At 35.2% G+C, this 19,098-nt stretch overlaps 1 protein-coding gene across 9 annotated transcripts in view; it reads right to left on the bottom strand.

Moving 5' to 3' along the window:
• PDLIM5 (PDZ and LIM domain 5) overlaps positions 1-19,098 on the bottom strand; it is a 200,163-nt gene that overhangs the window by 86,578 nt on the left and 94,487 nt on the right. For 5 of the 9 annotated variants that reach the window (XM_040625130.1, XM_040625129.1, XM_040625131.1 and 2 more), the window contains exons 4-5: positions 3,369-3,411; positions 1,351-1,769 (exon numbers count right to left, since the gene is read on the bottom strand). In XM_040625130.1, the coding sequence (XP_040481064.1) occupies positions 1,351-1,769; positions 3,369-3,411 (462 nt within the window). The remainder of the gene's footprint in view (positions 1-1,350; positions 1,770-3,368; positions 3,412-19,098) is intronic. The other 4 variants (XM_040625137.1, XM_040625132.1, XM_040625133.1 and 1 more) reach the window with 1 other exon arrangement.

Below are 19,098 nucleotides of genomic sequence, written 5' to 3' on the forward strand. Positions count from 1 at the left end.
CTATTGTCTTAAAATAGACATACAGAAAAATACAACCAAACACACCTCAACACTACATACTATTTCTCTTCCTCAAATGAAAGAAGAAATAACATTCTTTGAAGGACACCAATTTGCCTCAGCACATACGTTAAAACTTTAAAAAGCCACCCACAACCACAAAAATCATATGTTCAGACCAGTAGCTGTTCTTCCAGACCTCCTGCTCTTTCTCTCAGCAGCAGCCTGGAGCCCTGCCACCGTCTTTTTCAAAGCCCCACAGTTGCCATGGCAGCAGTGCTACAGAAAGCACAGCCCCTTCATTACATGAAATTAACATTCGGAAGGGATTATCTCAGAAAGGACCTATGCACGCAATTATTTTAATTATATTTTCCTGGGAACTGGCGTTGGTAAAACCCATCATGCATGCAGATGATTTCCCTTTGTTTCCCTTTTAAAGTACATTTTTGTCACAATAAATCTGATCAAAATGATTTTACGAAAATGACTTCGGCTTCAAGTATGGTCACTGAATTTCAAAAAGAATAAGACGACCATCTATAAATGGAAGCTGCTGAAAATGCGCTCTGACCAATTTTTTTAAATGTCTCAAAAAGGAAAAAAATCATAAGGACTAGATTTTCAAAAACTTCCAATGACATTATATATTTAGTGTCCACTTCTGTAAAGCCATTCATTTTAGAAAAAACTTTACAATGAAAACATTCTCTAATTTGCTTCTGATGTTTGTAGAGCATCCTTTGATGCTATTGTTCTGTCATTACTGTTTCCTTTTAAAGACTAAATTCTAGCTTAAGCTTATCTGAAAAGAATGTTGCTGGCTATCTGACCTAAGCTAATGCATCATACGTAGACATGAGTCAAAACTAAATTTGTTTTCTGTCTTAAGACTACTTCCTAGAAAAAAAGCTGCTTACAAGCTCCTCATTTCCTCTCTCCTTAGGGTGAGATATATAAGCTGACACAACTGTAACCACTCTGTTTAAACTTTTGGTGACTAATAAAAGGATGGAAAAAATGAGAAAGAAAGATTCAAGATCTGCCTTGCATTATACGTGCCAGCTGCTCCATGTTATGCCAGGACTTGGAGAAAGTTACAGAGTAGTATGTTACATGGTTCATAACATGTCAAAATGCATTACTTAGGTTTTGATTAGCCTATAATTGCCTTGCAGAAAGTGCTATGTATATAATATAAAGCTACATGTTAATGAAGCAAATAAAACTTCACCTCCTTTCCTTCAAAGAACCACTGATTTGGGGGGGGGAGGGCGATTTAAATTATGTCCTGGAAATTGCCTGAAAGAAGAGTTTTGATAAGAGCAGAAAGCACCCTTGGCCACCTACCCATTTTGCTGTTTAATGTCACCCTGGGATCCTCTTCTCTGCCCCTCTGCTAGCTCCTGAGCAGTCTCGGAACACACGCTGGTGACTGTGGGCTGCCGTGGGACATTAACTGCAGGTTTACCAGCGCTCAGTGCAGATGAATGCTGGTCAGCACTAAGATTGGCATTAGCATGCAGTCCAGATGCAGCAAATGAGGGAGGAGTGACAGCAGCCACGGGTGGAGGGGAAGCATGTGATGAAGTGGTCACATGGGCTGGGGTGAAGGCAGACGATGGTGATGGGATGGATGTGACTTTTGGTGAAGACACAGAACCAAAGGGTCGTGGTGCCTTATTGTAGGCCATGTTGGTTGTGGAAGTGACTTTGGACACAGCAGGAGATGTAATGGGCACAGGTTTAACTACTTCTTTAGGTTCTCCCTATGTAAAATAAAAATAAACATACACAAAAACACACCAAATACATGCAAAATAGATTCACTGAAAAGAACACACAGCTAGTTTTTAAAAAGACAAACACAATCATGTTAGCAGCCCAAACTTTACTTGTTTCTAGGTAAAAACAATGAGCATAACATGCATGCCAACTGATCCCAACATGCATAACACATATGCACATGATGAGTGTATTTTTTTATAAAAATGAAAGAAGTTTCAAAATATTTAGGATCTAGAGTAGGAAAACTATCAAAAAGCCTAATGCCATAAGTGTCAACAGACACTTTAATTTTCCAAAAGGAAAAAATTTTAAACACCCCACAATAAACAAAATATCACTAACCAAAACATTCATTTAAAAATATCCAGAGTCTTGATTATAATTCCATCTTTCAAACATATTTAATTATTCTCCAAAGTACAATTATTTGATTCATGCAGAAAAAAACAGCACATTTCTAAGGCTATTAAAAAATTTTTTTAAAACAGAAGGAAAAGATCATTTTCTCATCTAAAACAAAAATGTGCACATTCTAATGAATTATTTTGGATGAAGATATTGCTTAAAAGAAAAATCTCAACAATCCACCTGTTACTCTCTCTGGAATGTTTTGAGATATTATTTGGAAATGGAATAAAAATTCTTTCCCTCTTTCAAAATAAATAGTTAACAGTTATATGAGGGAAAAAAATGATCTTAGATGTTTATTGCCATTTGTCAAAGAAAAATTAACTACTAAGAAAGATCAATTCCTCCTAAAATTAACATAATTTGTGTTTGCAAATCCCTGTCCCAAAGAAAGTGTGAAGTTAAAAAAAAAAAAAAAGGTTAAGCCTCTGTGACATTCAAGAATAAATTCCTACTCACCCTACCATCCCAAAAGAAAAACAATCAAATTCTTTTAAAAACCTACAAAGGTGGCCCTATTATGTTTTATTTTAAGAAAAAAATAAGTAATCTAAATTAATCTTGTAGAAATAATAAAGTTAATGGGGGGGAAGTAACTCAATGTCTCAGCAAATTGTTATTAAGTAATTCAACAGAAACGCAAAATAAAATTAAGGAGAAAACCCCCAAAGTATAAACCAGCTATATATAAAAACTGGTTTGGGAAAATTTGAGGATATAAATGAGAGAAAAAAGGTACTTGCCAATAACCTAACCCGGAATACTCTGAAAATGTAATTAAAAACCTATTAATATTACTAATAAAATGTTATCAAAGACTTGTGATACTCATTTTCAGTAACCACTTATTTATTCTCTTTAAAATATGTGAATAAAGATAGGCAAATTAAAAGTGAATATGAATGTAAGAAATATGGACACATAATACATGGCACAAGAAATCATGTTTTAATAATATTGGTATAATTACAGACATTAATTATGTATGTGTTTATTTCTATCCCTTACTATCACTATTTCCAACCCCCAACAATCTTTAAAGGAAAAGAACTATAAGGAAAATTTAATTGAAACTATAAATTGTCAGTATGGCCTAAGACAAGGAATGGAAATGACAGTGATTCAGGAGGTACTATCAAGTGGTACCTTGTGATACCAGATGAGAAACACACCTTTTGCACAGGAACTGGCTCAGGCTTGGGTGTAGCAGATGCCCTGAAGAGGGGGGGGAAGAAAGAAAAAGGAAAAAAGAAAACCATAAATTTTTGCAAACATCTTATTAATGGAATTTTTATTACTATAGAACTTAATATATTAAATAATCAGAATAGTTTCATAATTCATAGTCTTGACTATTCATCATCTACTAATTAACTCATGTAACTCAAATGCCACAAGTACAATGGGTATTCATTAGTTTTCTACACACTCAAATGAGGAAGGACAAACACCAATTGTGTTTCCTAATGCACCCATGTTTAAGCTTTCAGTTAAGGTTATTCCCCACCCAAAACTGAAAAGTATAATAAACATGAATTTCTTATCCTTGAGTGTTCCTGAAATATCTAATCTGAACCTCTGTCTCTAACAGTATCTGCCTTTTCTCCTAACATCCAGGAATACGTCCACAGGATATTGGGTCTCTGTGAAGACAATGAATAAATTCTGGCTGAATTGAGTCACCGAATGAGTATTTATTTTGTATTTATATTCTTAAGTGCTTATGCAAGGTAATATATTTGTTATGCTAAAACTAAAGAGTAAGTTCTTCCATTAGGCTATAATTTCAGTGAAGGAAATGACCATATCCCATCTGTGTCTCTATACCAGCACTGTGCCTGGCATGTTATAGGTCATCAGTGATGAGTGTGGAAAGGAGAGAATAAGAAGGGCAACACTCCATGCATAGAACCTATTTCCAAATCCAAATTAAGAATTTTTGATATATGCTTTTTTGTATTATTACCATCTCTTTGGTAAACATGGACTAACGGTAACAATAATTAATTTGGAGCAACTATCGCATATAATCATGACAAATAAATGAAGCAGCAACTATCCTTATCCCCATTTTTCAGATGAGGTATTTCAAAGTTTAGGGTAAGTAAATTACATAGGATACAGCTGGCTGACAGTTCTTATATATTACAATACACTAGCTGCAGTCAAAGATAGTAACTAAATGGGAAAGCTTCTAATAATCTAAAGGCTATTAACCCAGTATTAAGGTACATATTATGTTTAATAACGCCAGAAGCAATATGACTCCTCTTATAACACAGGCTGCAGATAAGACAGCAAGTGCAAAAGTCCAGAAATGTAACCATAGTAGGTAAATAAGTGATAACAATTTTAAGCTATAAACCATGAAATTGTTTTACTTACAGAGATCACCAACAGAAGAAGCTAGCATAGGATATTTGATCTTTATAAGTATAACCTAATAATGAACTCCGATCAACATTTTTAGCAGCAACTGAATTTTCCAATAATAACTAATTTGGTTAGTTAGGGCAAGCACTGACTGAATAATTGGCTAACCTAATGAGAGGCTACAATGGATGCTAACATTCGGTTACTACAATATAGAATTATACTCTGTGAAGTTGCATAACTTTCCATGTGTACTCTAAAATAGACAATTTCTCTTTTAGCTTATAGGGTTATTATAATAAGCAAAGGAAACAAGTTCAAGTACAGAACAGTGGAATCTTCCTTTCATTGAAATTTCACAATGAGATGTAATCACAAAGGATCTACTTATTAAAACCACCCAAGACATTATTGGAAGTTTGCCATAATAGGATGGTTTCCTCTTTCATCTGGACACTTAAAGGTGCACAGAATTCTTCTAGAGACATAAAAACAACTTATAAAAAAGAACTTGATATTTAACAGTCACCAAGTTTCCAAACAGAATAAAATGCATATATGCTGTCTGTGAAAACAAACCCCTTAGTTTTTCTAGGTGTTAGTTCCTAATCAATGTTAGCAACAATAACAACAACCTCAGAATGGTTAAGTTTACTTAATTTTGGAATCCAACCTCTTATTTTGTTGAGAAAGCACAGAATAATAACAGTCCTAAAATACTTTATGTATTGAAAATTCAACAAAAATACTGTACTGCTTGAAATCCTGAATTCACGAAAGAACTTAAAATCTGAAACTTGAATCTATTTGCCCTGCTTGCCTTCTGATAAAGTCTCACAAGTGCAACTATCTGAACTAAGACAAGCAGTCAGAAAAAACAATGGATAACACACCCTTCAAAATCCCAGAATCAAGTCCATTACACATTAAAAACACAAACATCATTTTGTAGGGAAAAAACAGACTTACTTATAATGAAATGTCAAATAAAGTAGCTGGCACTAGGTGCAATAAAAATTAGTTCCTTGGGTTTAAATATTTAAATAACCACCAAATGAGTCATAAAATCATTGAAACTTAGATTTCCTTAAAGTTACTTTGTCACATGATATGCAGGTATTCATCTGACCTCTGAATATTTATAGGAGCTCATAATTTAAGCCATGTAATTTTTTTAACCCTTCTACTTAAAATGGCCCTCATTTTTTAATTTTTTAAAATTTAATTGACATTTCTTTTTTTAAAAGATTTTGTTTATTTGTTTATTTGAGAGAGAGTGTGTTGTATGTACAAGCAGAGAAAGTGGGAGAGAGAGAAGCAAGTTCCCTGCTGAGCAAGGAGACCTACTCGGGGCTCGATCCCAGGACCCCAGGATCATGACCCAAGCCAAAGGCAGACATTCAATCGACCACCCAGGCACCCCCTAAAATGGTCCTCATTTTAGCGTGTTGTTTTGCTTTTGGAGTAAAAAGAAGTCAAACTGTCCACATTAAAAATATTTGGGAAAACATTTTTAACACACAGTATATGTACCTAAAACGTGCATTAATTACATTTTAAAAGATCAGTATTTAAGTGTATTTATCTCATATTTAAGTGTATTTTTTATTTAACTGTATATTTAAGTATAATTACATACTCTTATGACACTAAAACTACTGCGGTTTGAGAAATTAAAATACATGACAAATGAAATCTGCAAAATTAACGAACAGCATTAGTACTGGCTTTAAAAAAATCAAACTTTACTAATTATTACAAAATAACAAAATAAGCTATACCAATTTTGCTCTCAAGTGTGTATAGATTTTTTTAAATGTTAATACATAATGTTTGTGACAATACACATTGCTGGAAAAACTATATATTAATATAGCACTCTTAAAAAATAATTTGGCATTTATTTATAAAAAGCCTTGAAGAAAGCTTGTGCCCTTTGACATACTAATCAACTTCTGGGAATCTATCCTAAGGAAACAACCTGAAATATGGAAAGGGCTTTATGTATAAAGATATTCATTCCCTACAGTGTAACTTATAATACTGAAAAATTGGAAACAACAGATTAAATAAACAACGAGGAAATGGTTAATTTCAATACCACAAGATGAACCATGCAATGATTAAAACCATTCTTTGAAAGAATCCTGAATTGCATGATAACATGCTTACTTAATGATATTAAGTGAAAAAAGGAAGATATAAAATAGCATATCCAGTATGGTCAGGGCATGGAAAAAGTAGATGGAAACAGACTAACATTTTAGTAAAGGCTCTCTATGAATGATATTTGTTTCTTCTCTTTTGTGTGTTTTGTTTTATAAAACATACATATGCTACTTTTATGGCAAGTAAGACTATTTCTCAAAGTATGTTTCATGGAAAACTACTTTTCAAAACACAAAACAAAAAAAGAGGTTCTGTTACCAAAGATATCTGGAAATTAGAAGTTACATAAGCATGTTAGCCACAGAACTTCTCAGAGCCTTTAAATGCCTCAAGAGGAAAACACTGCAGATTGTTGTCCATATCCCTTTGAAGTATGGCATACTAATCTACTTAGAATACTTATTTGGGAAACCTTTCTTAAGACTGGTGTTTGAGAGGGAAAAAACCCTCTGGAAAATGATATTTTAAAGAAACAGTAAAGAAAGTAAATCTTTGTAAGTCTGAAATGTTTACTGAAGTCTCCTACAAGTGGCTGAAATAAAGGAAAAGAAATATTATAATCCATACAATCCTCGAAACCTTTTGTCATACCAAATATCTTCTTTATCAAACGAGTGCTTTCTTCAACCGTGTTTAATAAGATACTCAAAGATTATGAGAATAATTTAATCAATCCCATTTCCTTCACCAAACTGAAATATGTATTTCCTATATTCCCTGAGAAAATTCTAATATATAAGAAAAACTATTTCTCAAAATTAAGATTTTTACAGTTGTATTTCTTAAAAAAAAACACATTATACTAAGCATCTGCTCCTTTACTTTAGAAATGTCAGAGATTACTTAAAAATGAATCATTTTTAAAAGACTTTTAAATAGATAAGCAGTTTTAAAAACTGAGGTGTAATTATTAAAAATTATTCCCACATTTTTCTCTTCAAATCCTGGGCAATAAGCAACAGGATAATATATCTCCATTTCAATCACGGTGTTCATCACAAGTCACTTTTGTGTAGTGTGTGTTTCAAACCAGCAGAGATCCTGGCAATGGCTTAGTGCCACGGGCTCAACAATTTGCTTATTGTTCTCTCTTCTCTTAGTGTGAAGCCACTGTACAGGAGTGAGCCATGATGGTGAGAGACTAGTGCCTTGGCCCAATACTCTTCTCAGCTCATGGAATTCAAAGAACAAAGCCATCAGTGTGGCTAGAACAATCTATTTTGAAAGCTGATTGATTTTTGTGAGAGTAGCATCCAAAACAAAAATCCCTGGTGCATCGCAACCAGTTCCAGAACTTCTGGCTACACAGCTGAAAGATTTCTATGTTATAATGGATTTTATTAGAAACTAGAATTGTGATGCCCTGGTTAGAATAATGTATAGGAAACATAATGCCATATATAAGCAATGGCTCTATCAGGGATTAGATTCAAAGGAATCAAACAAAACTGCATCTTATGAACACCCAATGAATGGTGTTATATTTAAGTTATATAATGAATTAATGCATTTTTCTAATACTGCTTTATAAAAAATATTCTTTTAGTTAAAAAACTAGCCAATGAATATTCACACTGGTATTTAAGAATGAGGAATTAAGCAACAGAACTAGACTGATAACGATTATTCACATTACTCATTATGTCTTGGTGACTCCTTCAACCCTATCTAATATACTTAACTCATAAACAATCATTCAGAAAACAGGAGGATTTTTAAGTTCCTCTTCTGTGAGATGAGCTCTATCTAAGTTTCCCACAGCATGGCCATCTTTGGGCTCACTGACCTCAAGACCCATAAACACTAGGGTACATCATTAATCACTTTAATTGCAAAGTTGTCAATTTGCAATAACAAAGCAACTTCAGAGGGGAAAAAAGTGAGCACTCAAGTGTGCAGGGGATGTCTCCTTAAACAATTTCCCATATTTTATTGTACTTCCAGTCGGTCTACTAACGGCAAACTCAAACCTTAAACATTTAAATCACCTATGGCAATGTATTCGTGCTTTTTTCTAAACAATTTGAGAATCCCTGTAAGGATTAAATTTTCTATAAATAAAGTACAAAAAAGTTATATCATAACACCTTTTGGCTTATAAAAGATTGTGCTCACTACATACACATGCACTCATATACACAGTCTCACTTTCGATTTCTCTCTCACTCTGCATCTTCTCTATCTTACCTACAGGGACTAATACAGTACATTTTTTTCCTTTTGAAAGGGAGAAAGAACCCAAAGCTGGACAGCTTTTGAACAGTGAGAGAAAGAAGGTTAGAAGACAGAAGCAAGGGAATTGTTCTAGCCCATCTGAGTTCCCAAGACTCCCTCTGCTTGGGCTTGGCTTGAAACTGGGAAAGACTCTGCTAAATCCAGAACAGTCGCCACTTGATAGTTACTTCCATATGTAAGGATGAGGGGCTTTTGTCGTAAGATCCTTCTCAGATGGTCACAGCAGTTGATGGGGTTTGAGAAGAAATTGTCATCAACCAATTCTAAATCAAGCCAGAGAAGGACAGAGGGAGGGAGGGAGAAAAAGTGGGCTCAAAGAAGGAAAGGACTTCTACTGAGCTTGCCTGACCTGCATGGGACACTATTTGGGGGCAGAGCAAGGGTTCGGAGGTGGGAGGAGAATAGAGAGGGGAACATTAGGCAAATTTAAAATGATAAAGTACTTCCCATTATACAAATAATGACAGCATCAGCGTCAGCATTACATTACCATTCAGTGGGGCCTTACTAGTAACTCAACACTGAATTAAAGGCCTTATGTACAATATATTGCTTAATTTCAGAAATAAAACCCAGAAATATTAAATAATTTGGACTGCTAATGCCAAGTTTAATGCCAATGTCCACATTTTTCTCCCTCTAATATATCCATCTCACCGAGCAGGAGCCAACAGATTAACAATTCTTCTTACGGTACGTGGCTTTATATTTTATGGTTGAAGTTCACAAATTCAATGCTACTAACTTCAGAAATGCAAATTGAATACTGATCAATTTGAATAACTAGTTCTGATGACAGTTTTATATGTTACTTGACATCTTTCACTTGAGATCACCCTTTCATCTGTCCAGTCCAATATTTATTGAACTGCAGGCACTGTTCCAGCTATAGGGAATATCGTAGTAAACAAGGCAAGGAAGGCCCCTGCCTAAGATAGTTTCATATAGTGATAAATGCAAAATTTCACATTATTCTACTTGATTCTAGATGGAAGAATTTTTTTTTTTTTAACCCAGCGTTTATTTCCACAAGAACATTTTTAACAGGGAAAGTTCGTCCGTCCATTCTGCCTCATGTCCACACTCAAAATAACCTCAGAACCACTGAAGGAAAAAAATGCATTTTTCTAACTAGTATTTATAAAAGAATTTCTATCAAAAAGAATGTTAAAGAAATTGTGTACTATCTTAGATATGTAAAAGTTAAAATAATAGGAACTTCAAAGTTCAGGATAATGCATTCTTATTAATGGTAAAATTCTTTTACAGTGAAAATACCATTTCAGTAGAAGTTTTACATAAGGAATCTATTTTATATGCCCATTGTTAAGAAATGGCCAACTTTACTGTAAAGGGCTAGACAGTCAATACTTTTAGGTTTTGTGGGTATAGGATCTCAATTTAACTACTTAAAGGCTCTGTCAGTAGAGCAAGAAGGATGACACAAATGTAAATGAGTGAGCATGCCGTGTTCCAATAAAACTTTATTCATATAAAAAGGTGTTGGGCTGGGGCGCCTGGGTGGCTCAGTCGTTAAGCATCTGCCTTCGACTCAGGGCGTGATCCCAGGGTCCTGGGATCCAGCCCCACATCAGGCTCCCTGCTCTGCTGGGAGCCTGCTTCTTCCTCTCCCACTCCCCCTACTTGTGTTCCCTCTCTCGCTGGCTCTCTCTCTCTGTCAAATAAATAAATAAAATCTTTAAAAAAAAAAAAAAAGGTGTTGGGCTAAATGTGGTCAAACTCTGGTTTAGATCATTTTATGGTTTTGATTATAACACCTTCTAGGAAATAATCCTATATGAGCCTGGCTCTTTTGGACTCTAAGCCTCACAATTATTCTGCATAATAAAAAAATCCCAATTACAATTTGTTCAGACACTGACAGGTATAAGAAATGAGTTTAGCTTTTCATCATTCTTTCTGTGGTTGCTGGGCACTACTTGTCAATTCCTTTTAACCCCTCTACTTCAAACTTTCCTATTACTTGCAACTGAATGGCCCATCTAAACTTCCAAATCACCCGTTCAAATAAAATTCATACCACATGGCTCTGATACTGAAACCTGGTGAAGAGACAGAGTTAATGTTATTGAATTAAAGATGACATTTTAAGCACTATTTTTAACTCCACTACTCAGCACCTCAGTTCATTTGCTAATACATGATAAAGGCTACAAAAACCTCTCTTACCTTCTGTATATTGTAAATGGAACTATTAGTAATACAATTTAAAAAAATTCTAAAAGTGCAACTAAAAAGGATGTACCATGCATTCTGTAAGAGAAGCTGAAAAGTGTAACTTCCTTCTTTCCCACTCTTGTCCACGAAACTCTATAATTTATTTCGTATAAGGCATGAATGGTAATACTTTCAGGATTGATATAAACAAGCAATTGATAACATAGTTGCATTCTCTGAAAACCTACTAGGTTTATCTTTCTGTGGGCACAATGAAAATCACTTCTATTTACTATAGCTTCTTGGGGGGCCTGGGTGGCTCAGCTGGTTAAGCCTCTGCCTTTGGCTGAGGTCATGAGCCTGAGTCCTGGGCCTCACCCCCATGCTGCCCCTCCCCCTGCTCCTGTTCTCTCTCACACACACTCTCTCTCTCTCACTCTCTCTCTCAAATAAATGAAAAATCTTAAAATATATAGATAGATCATCTTCCAGCTCCAATCAAGTAGAAAAAATATTTATTTTTATCAACATAGTCCTTCATTTCTAATATAAAAATAACAGGATTTGCAAAGTAAATAATTTATCTGTGAAAATTCAGGAGTTCCATTTATACATCTACATTTTTCTGGTTCTTTCAGTGATACTATTAAAATACCCTTAAATAACAAATGTGGTTAACATTCATATTAGGAAAGTCGGCGTCAATAACAAACTATATACATTACTAGATTTTCACAGACTTCTAGCAATGCATATAAAATAATTGCTTCAGGAAAACCCGGATAAGCATCAGATGCTGGAGAGTAGGATAGAAGTAGTATAAAAGCAGGCACAATTCATAAATTTAATGTTGTTACTTATTTAACTGTTTAATTATTTTTTTTTCTTCCTTTTAGGAAAAGCTTAAGCCCTAAAAAGAGAGAGCCTACCTTTCATATTCAGGCTTCATCTTACCAAGATCTTCGTTGATAGAGGAATTCTTTGAGAAATAGGAGAAGTAGCTAAATGAAGGTTCCAAGTCTAGGTTACCAAAAAATAAATGAGCTACTCTACAGTTTCTTTGTTGATACAAGGATGATAATCCTTTCCTTGAGGAATTGTTTTGAGGATAAAATGAGGTCACAAATGTAATACACCTTTGCAACTGACACAAAGTCATCAGTGATAGATATACTTTCCTACTCTTTATACAGAAGATTTGACCCTTGAGCTGTAGAAATTATTTTGTTTCTTATTATATATTGTTATAATCAAACCAAATTATCAACCAGGATAACTTTCAAAAGAAAACAACAACAAACTAGAAGTGAATGAAAAAATATCACTTGTTGAATACCAACAAATGCCAATAATTTCACTTGGCCCATTACATAAATTATCTCACCTATTCTTCCTGAGAGAGTAATATTGTTCTCATTTTAAATATAAGAAACAGAAGTTCAAATGAGTTAAAGAATTTGATCACAATTTAGAATTTGAAAATGGCAAAACCAAGATTTGAACGCAAGTTCTTCACATGCTTTATAAGCAGCTCTAACTTTCTGCCTTCTAAGAATATTATAGCGTTTCCTATTCTTCCATATTTTTCCAGAGAAGAAGAGTATTTTTCCCCATAGCAATAAGAATTCTCTAATAACTTCATTTTCCAGCAGGATGGAAATAGAGGCTCCTTAATGAACATCATCTATGGGGCTAAACTGAGTGTTCTACTCAAAACTACAACCAGCTTCTGAAGTTGGTGGCCGTGTAGATCCCAAGATAGCACATCACAAGATCTTCCTGTGCGTATGTCAAGAACTACATGTTTCTATTTCCTCTTCTTCACAGTCTTCAGAAAATAAAGGAACAGGCATCGTAGTCTCTCCCTTACAACTATCAACGGTGATATGCTACCAATAATCCAGAATGAATCAGACTACAGGTCTGACATATGCCCTGTGATACAGTGGTGTATGAATGTAAGATTACAGAAATAAAAATGATGGTTCCTTTTCAATTAGGTTTTGATTACATATTCATATATACTAGGTCACTGAATATATACCTACATACATAAATATACCCACACACATACCTAGTCACTGAATAATATATTTGACAGTGTTCAATTCTTTTTGAATCAGGCTTTATTTTTTAAATAAACACACACACACACACACACACGCACGCACACACACACACACACCACTTTATGTTATGGTTGAATCTAGCTCCTGTTAACCACCAGATTTGTTATTAGTATCGCCTTCTTTATTACCATAAGTTATTTTAACCAAGCACCTTCTCATTTGTGACCAATATGTCCTATACCCAATGTCACTTCAAGTTCAAGGGCAATGCCTGTGTTATAATTTCCTTAATTTCATTAATTTATTAATTAATTCCACAAATATTCATTGGCACCCCTAACACACCAAGCTGTTGTAGGAAGTGGGGCAACAGTAATGAATGAAACACATTATCTACTTTGAGGGAGCTTACATTCTATTTGGGAGAGGCAGACTAAAAACAAACAAGTATATCACATGGTAATGAGTGAAATAGAGTCTAGTAAAGCAAGATGGGACAGGGATATGTTATTCTATATAAAGGAGACAGAGAAGGCCTCTCTACTAAGATGAATTCTGAGCAGAGACCTGAAGTAGAGAACTCCAAGCCACCACATAGTAAGTGTAAAAAGTCTCCAAGGTAGGAATGTGCCAGTGAGGCTAGACTGGTGCTAGGACAATGAGAGGCATAGCCAGAGAGAGAACTGGGAGCCAGAGCACATAAACTACTTTATGCCAATATAAGGACCTAGTCTTCTACTCCTCTAAGTGAGAGGGACAAGTATTCTTAGAAAACACAGCACTTCATTTTGTAAGAAAATTAAATCTGCATCTGAAATTAAAGAAGATTAAATCTAAATACAGTGTTGAGCAATAAATTAGCCTATATATGTGTTTGAACAGCATAAACCTACTTACTAACCATAAGAAAGGGGAAGAAAGAGGGACTGAAACTTGCCCCAAATCTTAAATATATCAAGACAAACAAAATTCAAATGAAAGACAGCAAAATACCTAATTTGTTCTTCATACAACCAAAGTGCAAGATAATGCTCTTTGAAGTTCACATTTATTTGCTCTCTGTCCTATACTAATATTGGAAGCACAATTTTACCACTAACTTTTTCCAGATACATCTCTTTTTCTATTTTTGTCCAGGCTAAACACATTAAATTGCAAACTTTTTTTATAAAGTGGGTATTTTTAGGTATTTCAATAAAATTCAAGAGGACAAGCATTCCAGTATTTAGCACAGCCTTATTAGGAAAACAAAGTCAGTCTGCTGTCTTGTGGAGAGCACAGGAATGAAAACTTTTCATTCTTTATAGTCTCAAGTTAGGTTTTTTCCATTTATTTAACCCTCAAAAAATAATATGGGGTGCATTTAGGTTTTTTAAAAACCCGGAGGTAGTTACTCAGAGTCCAGGAACTTAAAAATTAATGATTATTTTAGTGGTTATTTTAGTCATAGATAAATCAGGTCTATCCTTGTTTAATGACTTTAAGATGAAATCCTAATTTCACATTTCTCAGTTCATTGTAGAATCTTATCCAATATCCTCATCACTAAATCTCCTTAAATTAGTTCAAAGTATTTAATATGATAATAATATCTAAATCTAAAAAGGGAAAATTTAAAGCCAGCAAACATTAAAATATTTGTTCGTTTTGGGGCACCTGGGTGGCCCAGTCAGTTAAACATCCAACTCTTGATCTCAGCTCAGGTCTTGACCTCAGGGTCATGAGTTCAAGCCCCACATTGGGCTCTGCACTAGGCGTGTAGCCTAATTTAAATTAAAATGAAATTAAATAAGTAAATAAATTTGTTCATTCTTTTAAGTTCTTTTATTATTTGCAATTAACACATAATTATCACAATACACCATCACATAGAAAGGACTGAAATACATTCAATTTTTCTTTTACTAAGAAACTTTGTTTATAGACACTGAATTTTGTTTGTAAAGTAAAACAGCATTGCTTATATTTCTGATTAATAATTTAATGGATTTCGTGAAATTTAGGCTACATTAGAATTCCAAAGCTTCCCATTGTTAACAAAGTATTACCTTTTTTTTAAACAAAGGGGTGATATAAAACCTTATAAAGTATATTTTCTACCCTAACACCTCTGTTATGAAAAGAAGAAAATCTGAAACTGTAGCAAATCAGCAACACATTCTACCTATTTTACCAAAAGGTAAGCTTACTGTCCTGAGAGAATTAATTCCCTCCACCACTGTTCCAATCTAATACATTAGAACATGACCCTTGAATACAGCTTCATAACAGCACACAACGCACAACATACGTTGACTCACCATGTAAGTTCAGTAACACCCAAACTGGTCTACACCTTTCCATGGGACAAATCCACCCATCAAATGTCAAACTGCTTCAAAAATTTCTAAATGCTTATTCTCAATTTCAGCACTTATCTCATTATAGACCAGGAACAAACAGTTAAAACTGGCCACCAGCGACCAGGGACTGCCAAGTGAGTAGAAGTGGCGTAGACCACCAGTGTAAAGCATTCTATCACAACAGAGAATCGGAAATATATTTTATATCATGACTTACCTAGTACAAATATGAAATAATAAAACACATATTTTCACGTGCCATTCATTAAAATATATTCTTTTCTAGCCCATTTCATTTACAAAACAAAGAGAGAGGGAGAGGAGATGCTGGTCCTGACTCAAAAAACTAAATGCATAATAAGTCTCAGTTTGCGAAACACTAATCTTTACTCAAAGGCAGAGAACACAGAAAGGTCTGGAAGCTTGACAGGTCATATAATAAACACAATGGCTAGCTAATAGTGGTCACACAAATAGTGGCTCACTGAGTTCAAACAACTCATTCATAAAACAATATTAATCTAGTTTTAACTTCTGAAAAACACTGCATTCAATAATATCCTCAAAGGAACAAATTAAAACAAACATAATAATAACAATAATTAACACGGGGTTTGGCCAAGGCATGTCTGTAAAGTTCAATCTCACTAACTTTGCTTTTGACAGAATTATAATCACCAAGAAGAACAAAAATGCTGACCATAGGCTACTATATGTATTGTTCCAACAATGACATCCTCTAGCAAGTGCTTATTATAAATTGAACTACATGGTGGAGATTTTCCCTATTTGATAATGTGTGAAAATTTAGAGAAGCCAAACACTAGTACCTAACTCTTAAGACAAATAATCTAAACTATATTAGGCTCTTTAATGAGAGAAAAACACATCCTCTAATCTGATATCGCCCTTACGTTGATGCTGAGCACCCCCTAAAAGATCTCGAAAGAACAGGAATTGGTGATTCTTATCATATTTACTTCCTCTTTTTATTAGGTTCACAGAAGGACCTGAGACCTCACAAAGGATCAGAATCAGTCCACAAAAAACCAAACAATATGCTTTATACTGTGATCTTAAAAAAATACAAAACAAAACTATTTACAATAAATGTAAAAGTACTTATGTAGCTTTGCCATAAAAGTTCCTGATTGCTTTTAAGATAACAATGATTCTTTTCTTCCATAACTATTCTGATATTTAACTCTTTTGGCTGCTTTTATAAAATGCTCTAGCTGAATACCAACAGTGAGATTTAAATTAAAAGGACTTTCACTTGGGGCGCCTGGGTGGCACAGCGGGGGCGCCTGGTGGCACAGCGGTTAAGCGTCTGCCTTCAGCTCAGGGAGTGATCCCGGCGTTCTGGGATCGGGCCCCACATCAGGCTCCTCCGCTATGAGCCTGCTTCTTCCTCTCCCACTCCCCCTGCTTGTGTTCCCTCTCTCGCTGGCTGTCTCTATCTCTGTCAAATAAATAAATAAAATCTTTAAAAAAAAAAAAAAGGACTTTCACTTAATTAGAGTTGTCTAACTGGAATGGGCTGTCTGGTGGTGATGTTCACACAGGAGCTGTACCATTGTTTCAGGGTTCTTTCCTAGGAGAAGGCTAGCCTAACTGGCCCACAAAGTCCCTTCAAGCTCAGGGGAACATGAGTACCTCTCTAACACAGTCTGTATAATACAGTGACTTTTTCATTCTGAGTATCCATCTATATTAGCTGATTCTTTTATCCCTCCTAGGAATGTATTACCTATGACAAGGTGGAAGAGACTAAGAAGAGACTAAATCCAACACTAACATTGACCTCGAAGATAAGCAAACCATTGGAAAATCTTTAAAATTCATCAGAGTCAGCCTAGTCACTTTTATAAGTAGTGCAGCCCCCACAATGTCCAGTACCTCACAGAGTTAAGGGCAGACTGCCCAGATTCGAATCTTAGCTCCTCCATTTACTAGCTGTTTAACTAAGTGTATGTTACTTAAGCTCTCCATTTCCTCACTTGTAAGATAAGAATAGTAACAATACTTACCTTACAGAGGGTTATGTGAAAACCAAATGAAAAAAAGTCTGTAAGGTGCTCAGAATAGTACTTGCCAAATAAATAGACACTATTATAGTGTCAGCTATGATATTTATTACTCCCCATGACATGAAAACTGAACATAAATGACAACTATAATCTTCTTCCAGGCTCCAGGCTTTTATAAGAGAGAAGAATCTAACATTAAACACAATATAGTTTTGTGAAAGCCAACTCACCAGTCTAATTTCAGAAAATGCCAGTTCTTGGCTACCGTAAGAATGAGGGAGTACTGGGGATAATGGGAAATGGGAAAGATAACCCCATTCCACATCATTCATAATATATAGAATCATCCCTAAATCCCCAGAGTGAAACTAAAGTCTACTTGTCGTCTTTTTTTTTTTTTAAGATTTTATTTATTTATTTGACAGAGAGAGACACCGAGAGAGGGAACACAAGCAAGGGGAGTGTGAGAGGGAGAAGCAGGCTTCCCACCAAGCAGGGAGCCCAATGCGGGGCTCGATCCCAGAACCCTGGGATCATGACCTGAGCCGAAGGCAGACGCTTAACGGCTGAGCCACACTTAACAGCTGTGCCCCATAATGTCTACTTGTCTTCTAAACAGTTCTTTCAACAAGCAACAATCCCAGGCTAGGTGATGGCTACATAAGTTTCTGAGAAGCTAGCCGAAGGAGAAAGTATACAATTACTAAGGTGAAGTCAAAGATGCTCCTTTTCTAAATTCCCCTCAGGCACTTTACTGAATCCAAGGTACAAGGACAATACCTAGGCTCACCACAGCATGCAATTATGTGTACTTGCCCTCCAAAGTAACATTTGGGGAATAGTGTGCACCTCGGATGCCTCTGAAACCATCACAAGTCACTGGCAAGGGAATCTACATAGATAAGAAACTATCAGAGACTGTCCAAAGAAGCAGCTCCGTTCCCAATCCCCAAGAAGCAATCCAGCATATTAAAACATTCTCCAAAAGTGCTGCCAAGTACTGAAGTTCTGTAAACAAACAAAAAAAAAGTTATGACGCAAATAGCCAAAGCCAGAAACATGTGAGTTATGGTATAGCCAATGTGTTTCCTTCTCTCTCATTTACATCAGTGGTTACGATCCAAAAACCCAGTCATATATGGCAATAAAATATAAAAATTATAGAGCAGGCTTATAGCAGCTATGTTCACGGGCCACACCCAAGGCTGTGGGTGAGCTGCATACCTCAATTAATGTTGAGATCCACATTTAAGGAAATTAAACTTGCATTATAATTTTTGTTCCCGTTTTGACATGCAGAACATCTAAGAGTTTGGCTGCTTTCACACATGGCCTTGTTTTCAGCTGTCTGTCACATAAAATTGCAATTTAGCATCTCACTGATCTCCTGTTTTCTAGGGAAACCTACCCCAAAGCAAACACTGACATATGCTTATGCTTTAGTGTTCCTATGAAAACAAGATGTGGCATGACTCACTGCTCCTCTTGCTGAATTATGTGTCTTCT

This window comes from Ursus maritimus, unplaced genomic scaffold (genome assembly GCF_017311325.1).
Source record: "Ursus maritimus isolate PB19 unplaced genomic scaffold, ASM1731132v1 scaffold_8, whole genome shotgun sequence".
NCBI lineage: Eukaryota > Metazoa > Chordata > Mammalia > Carnivora > Ursidae > Ursus > Ursus maritimus.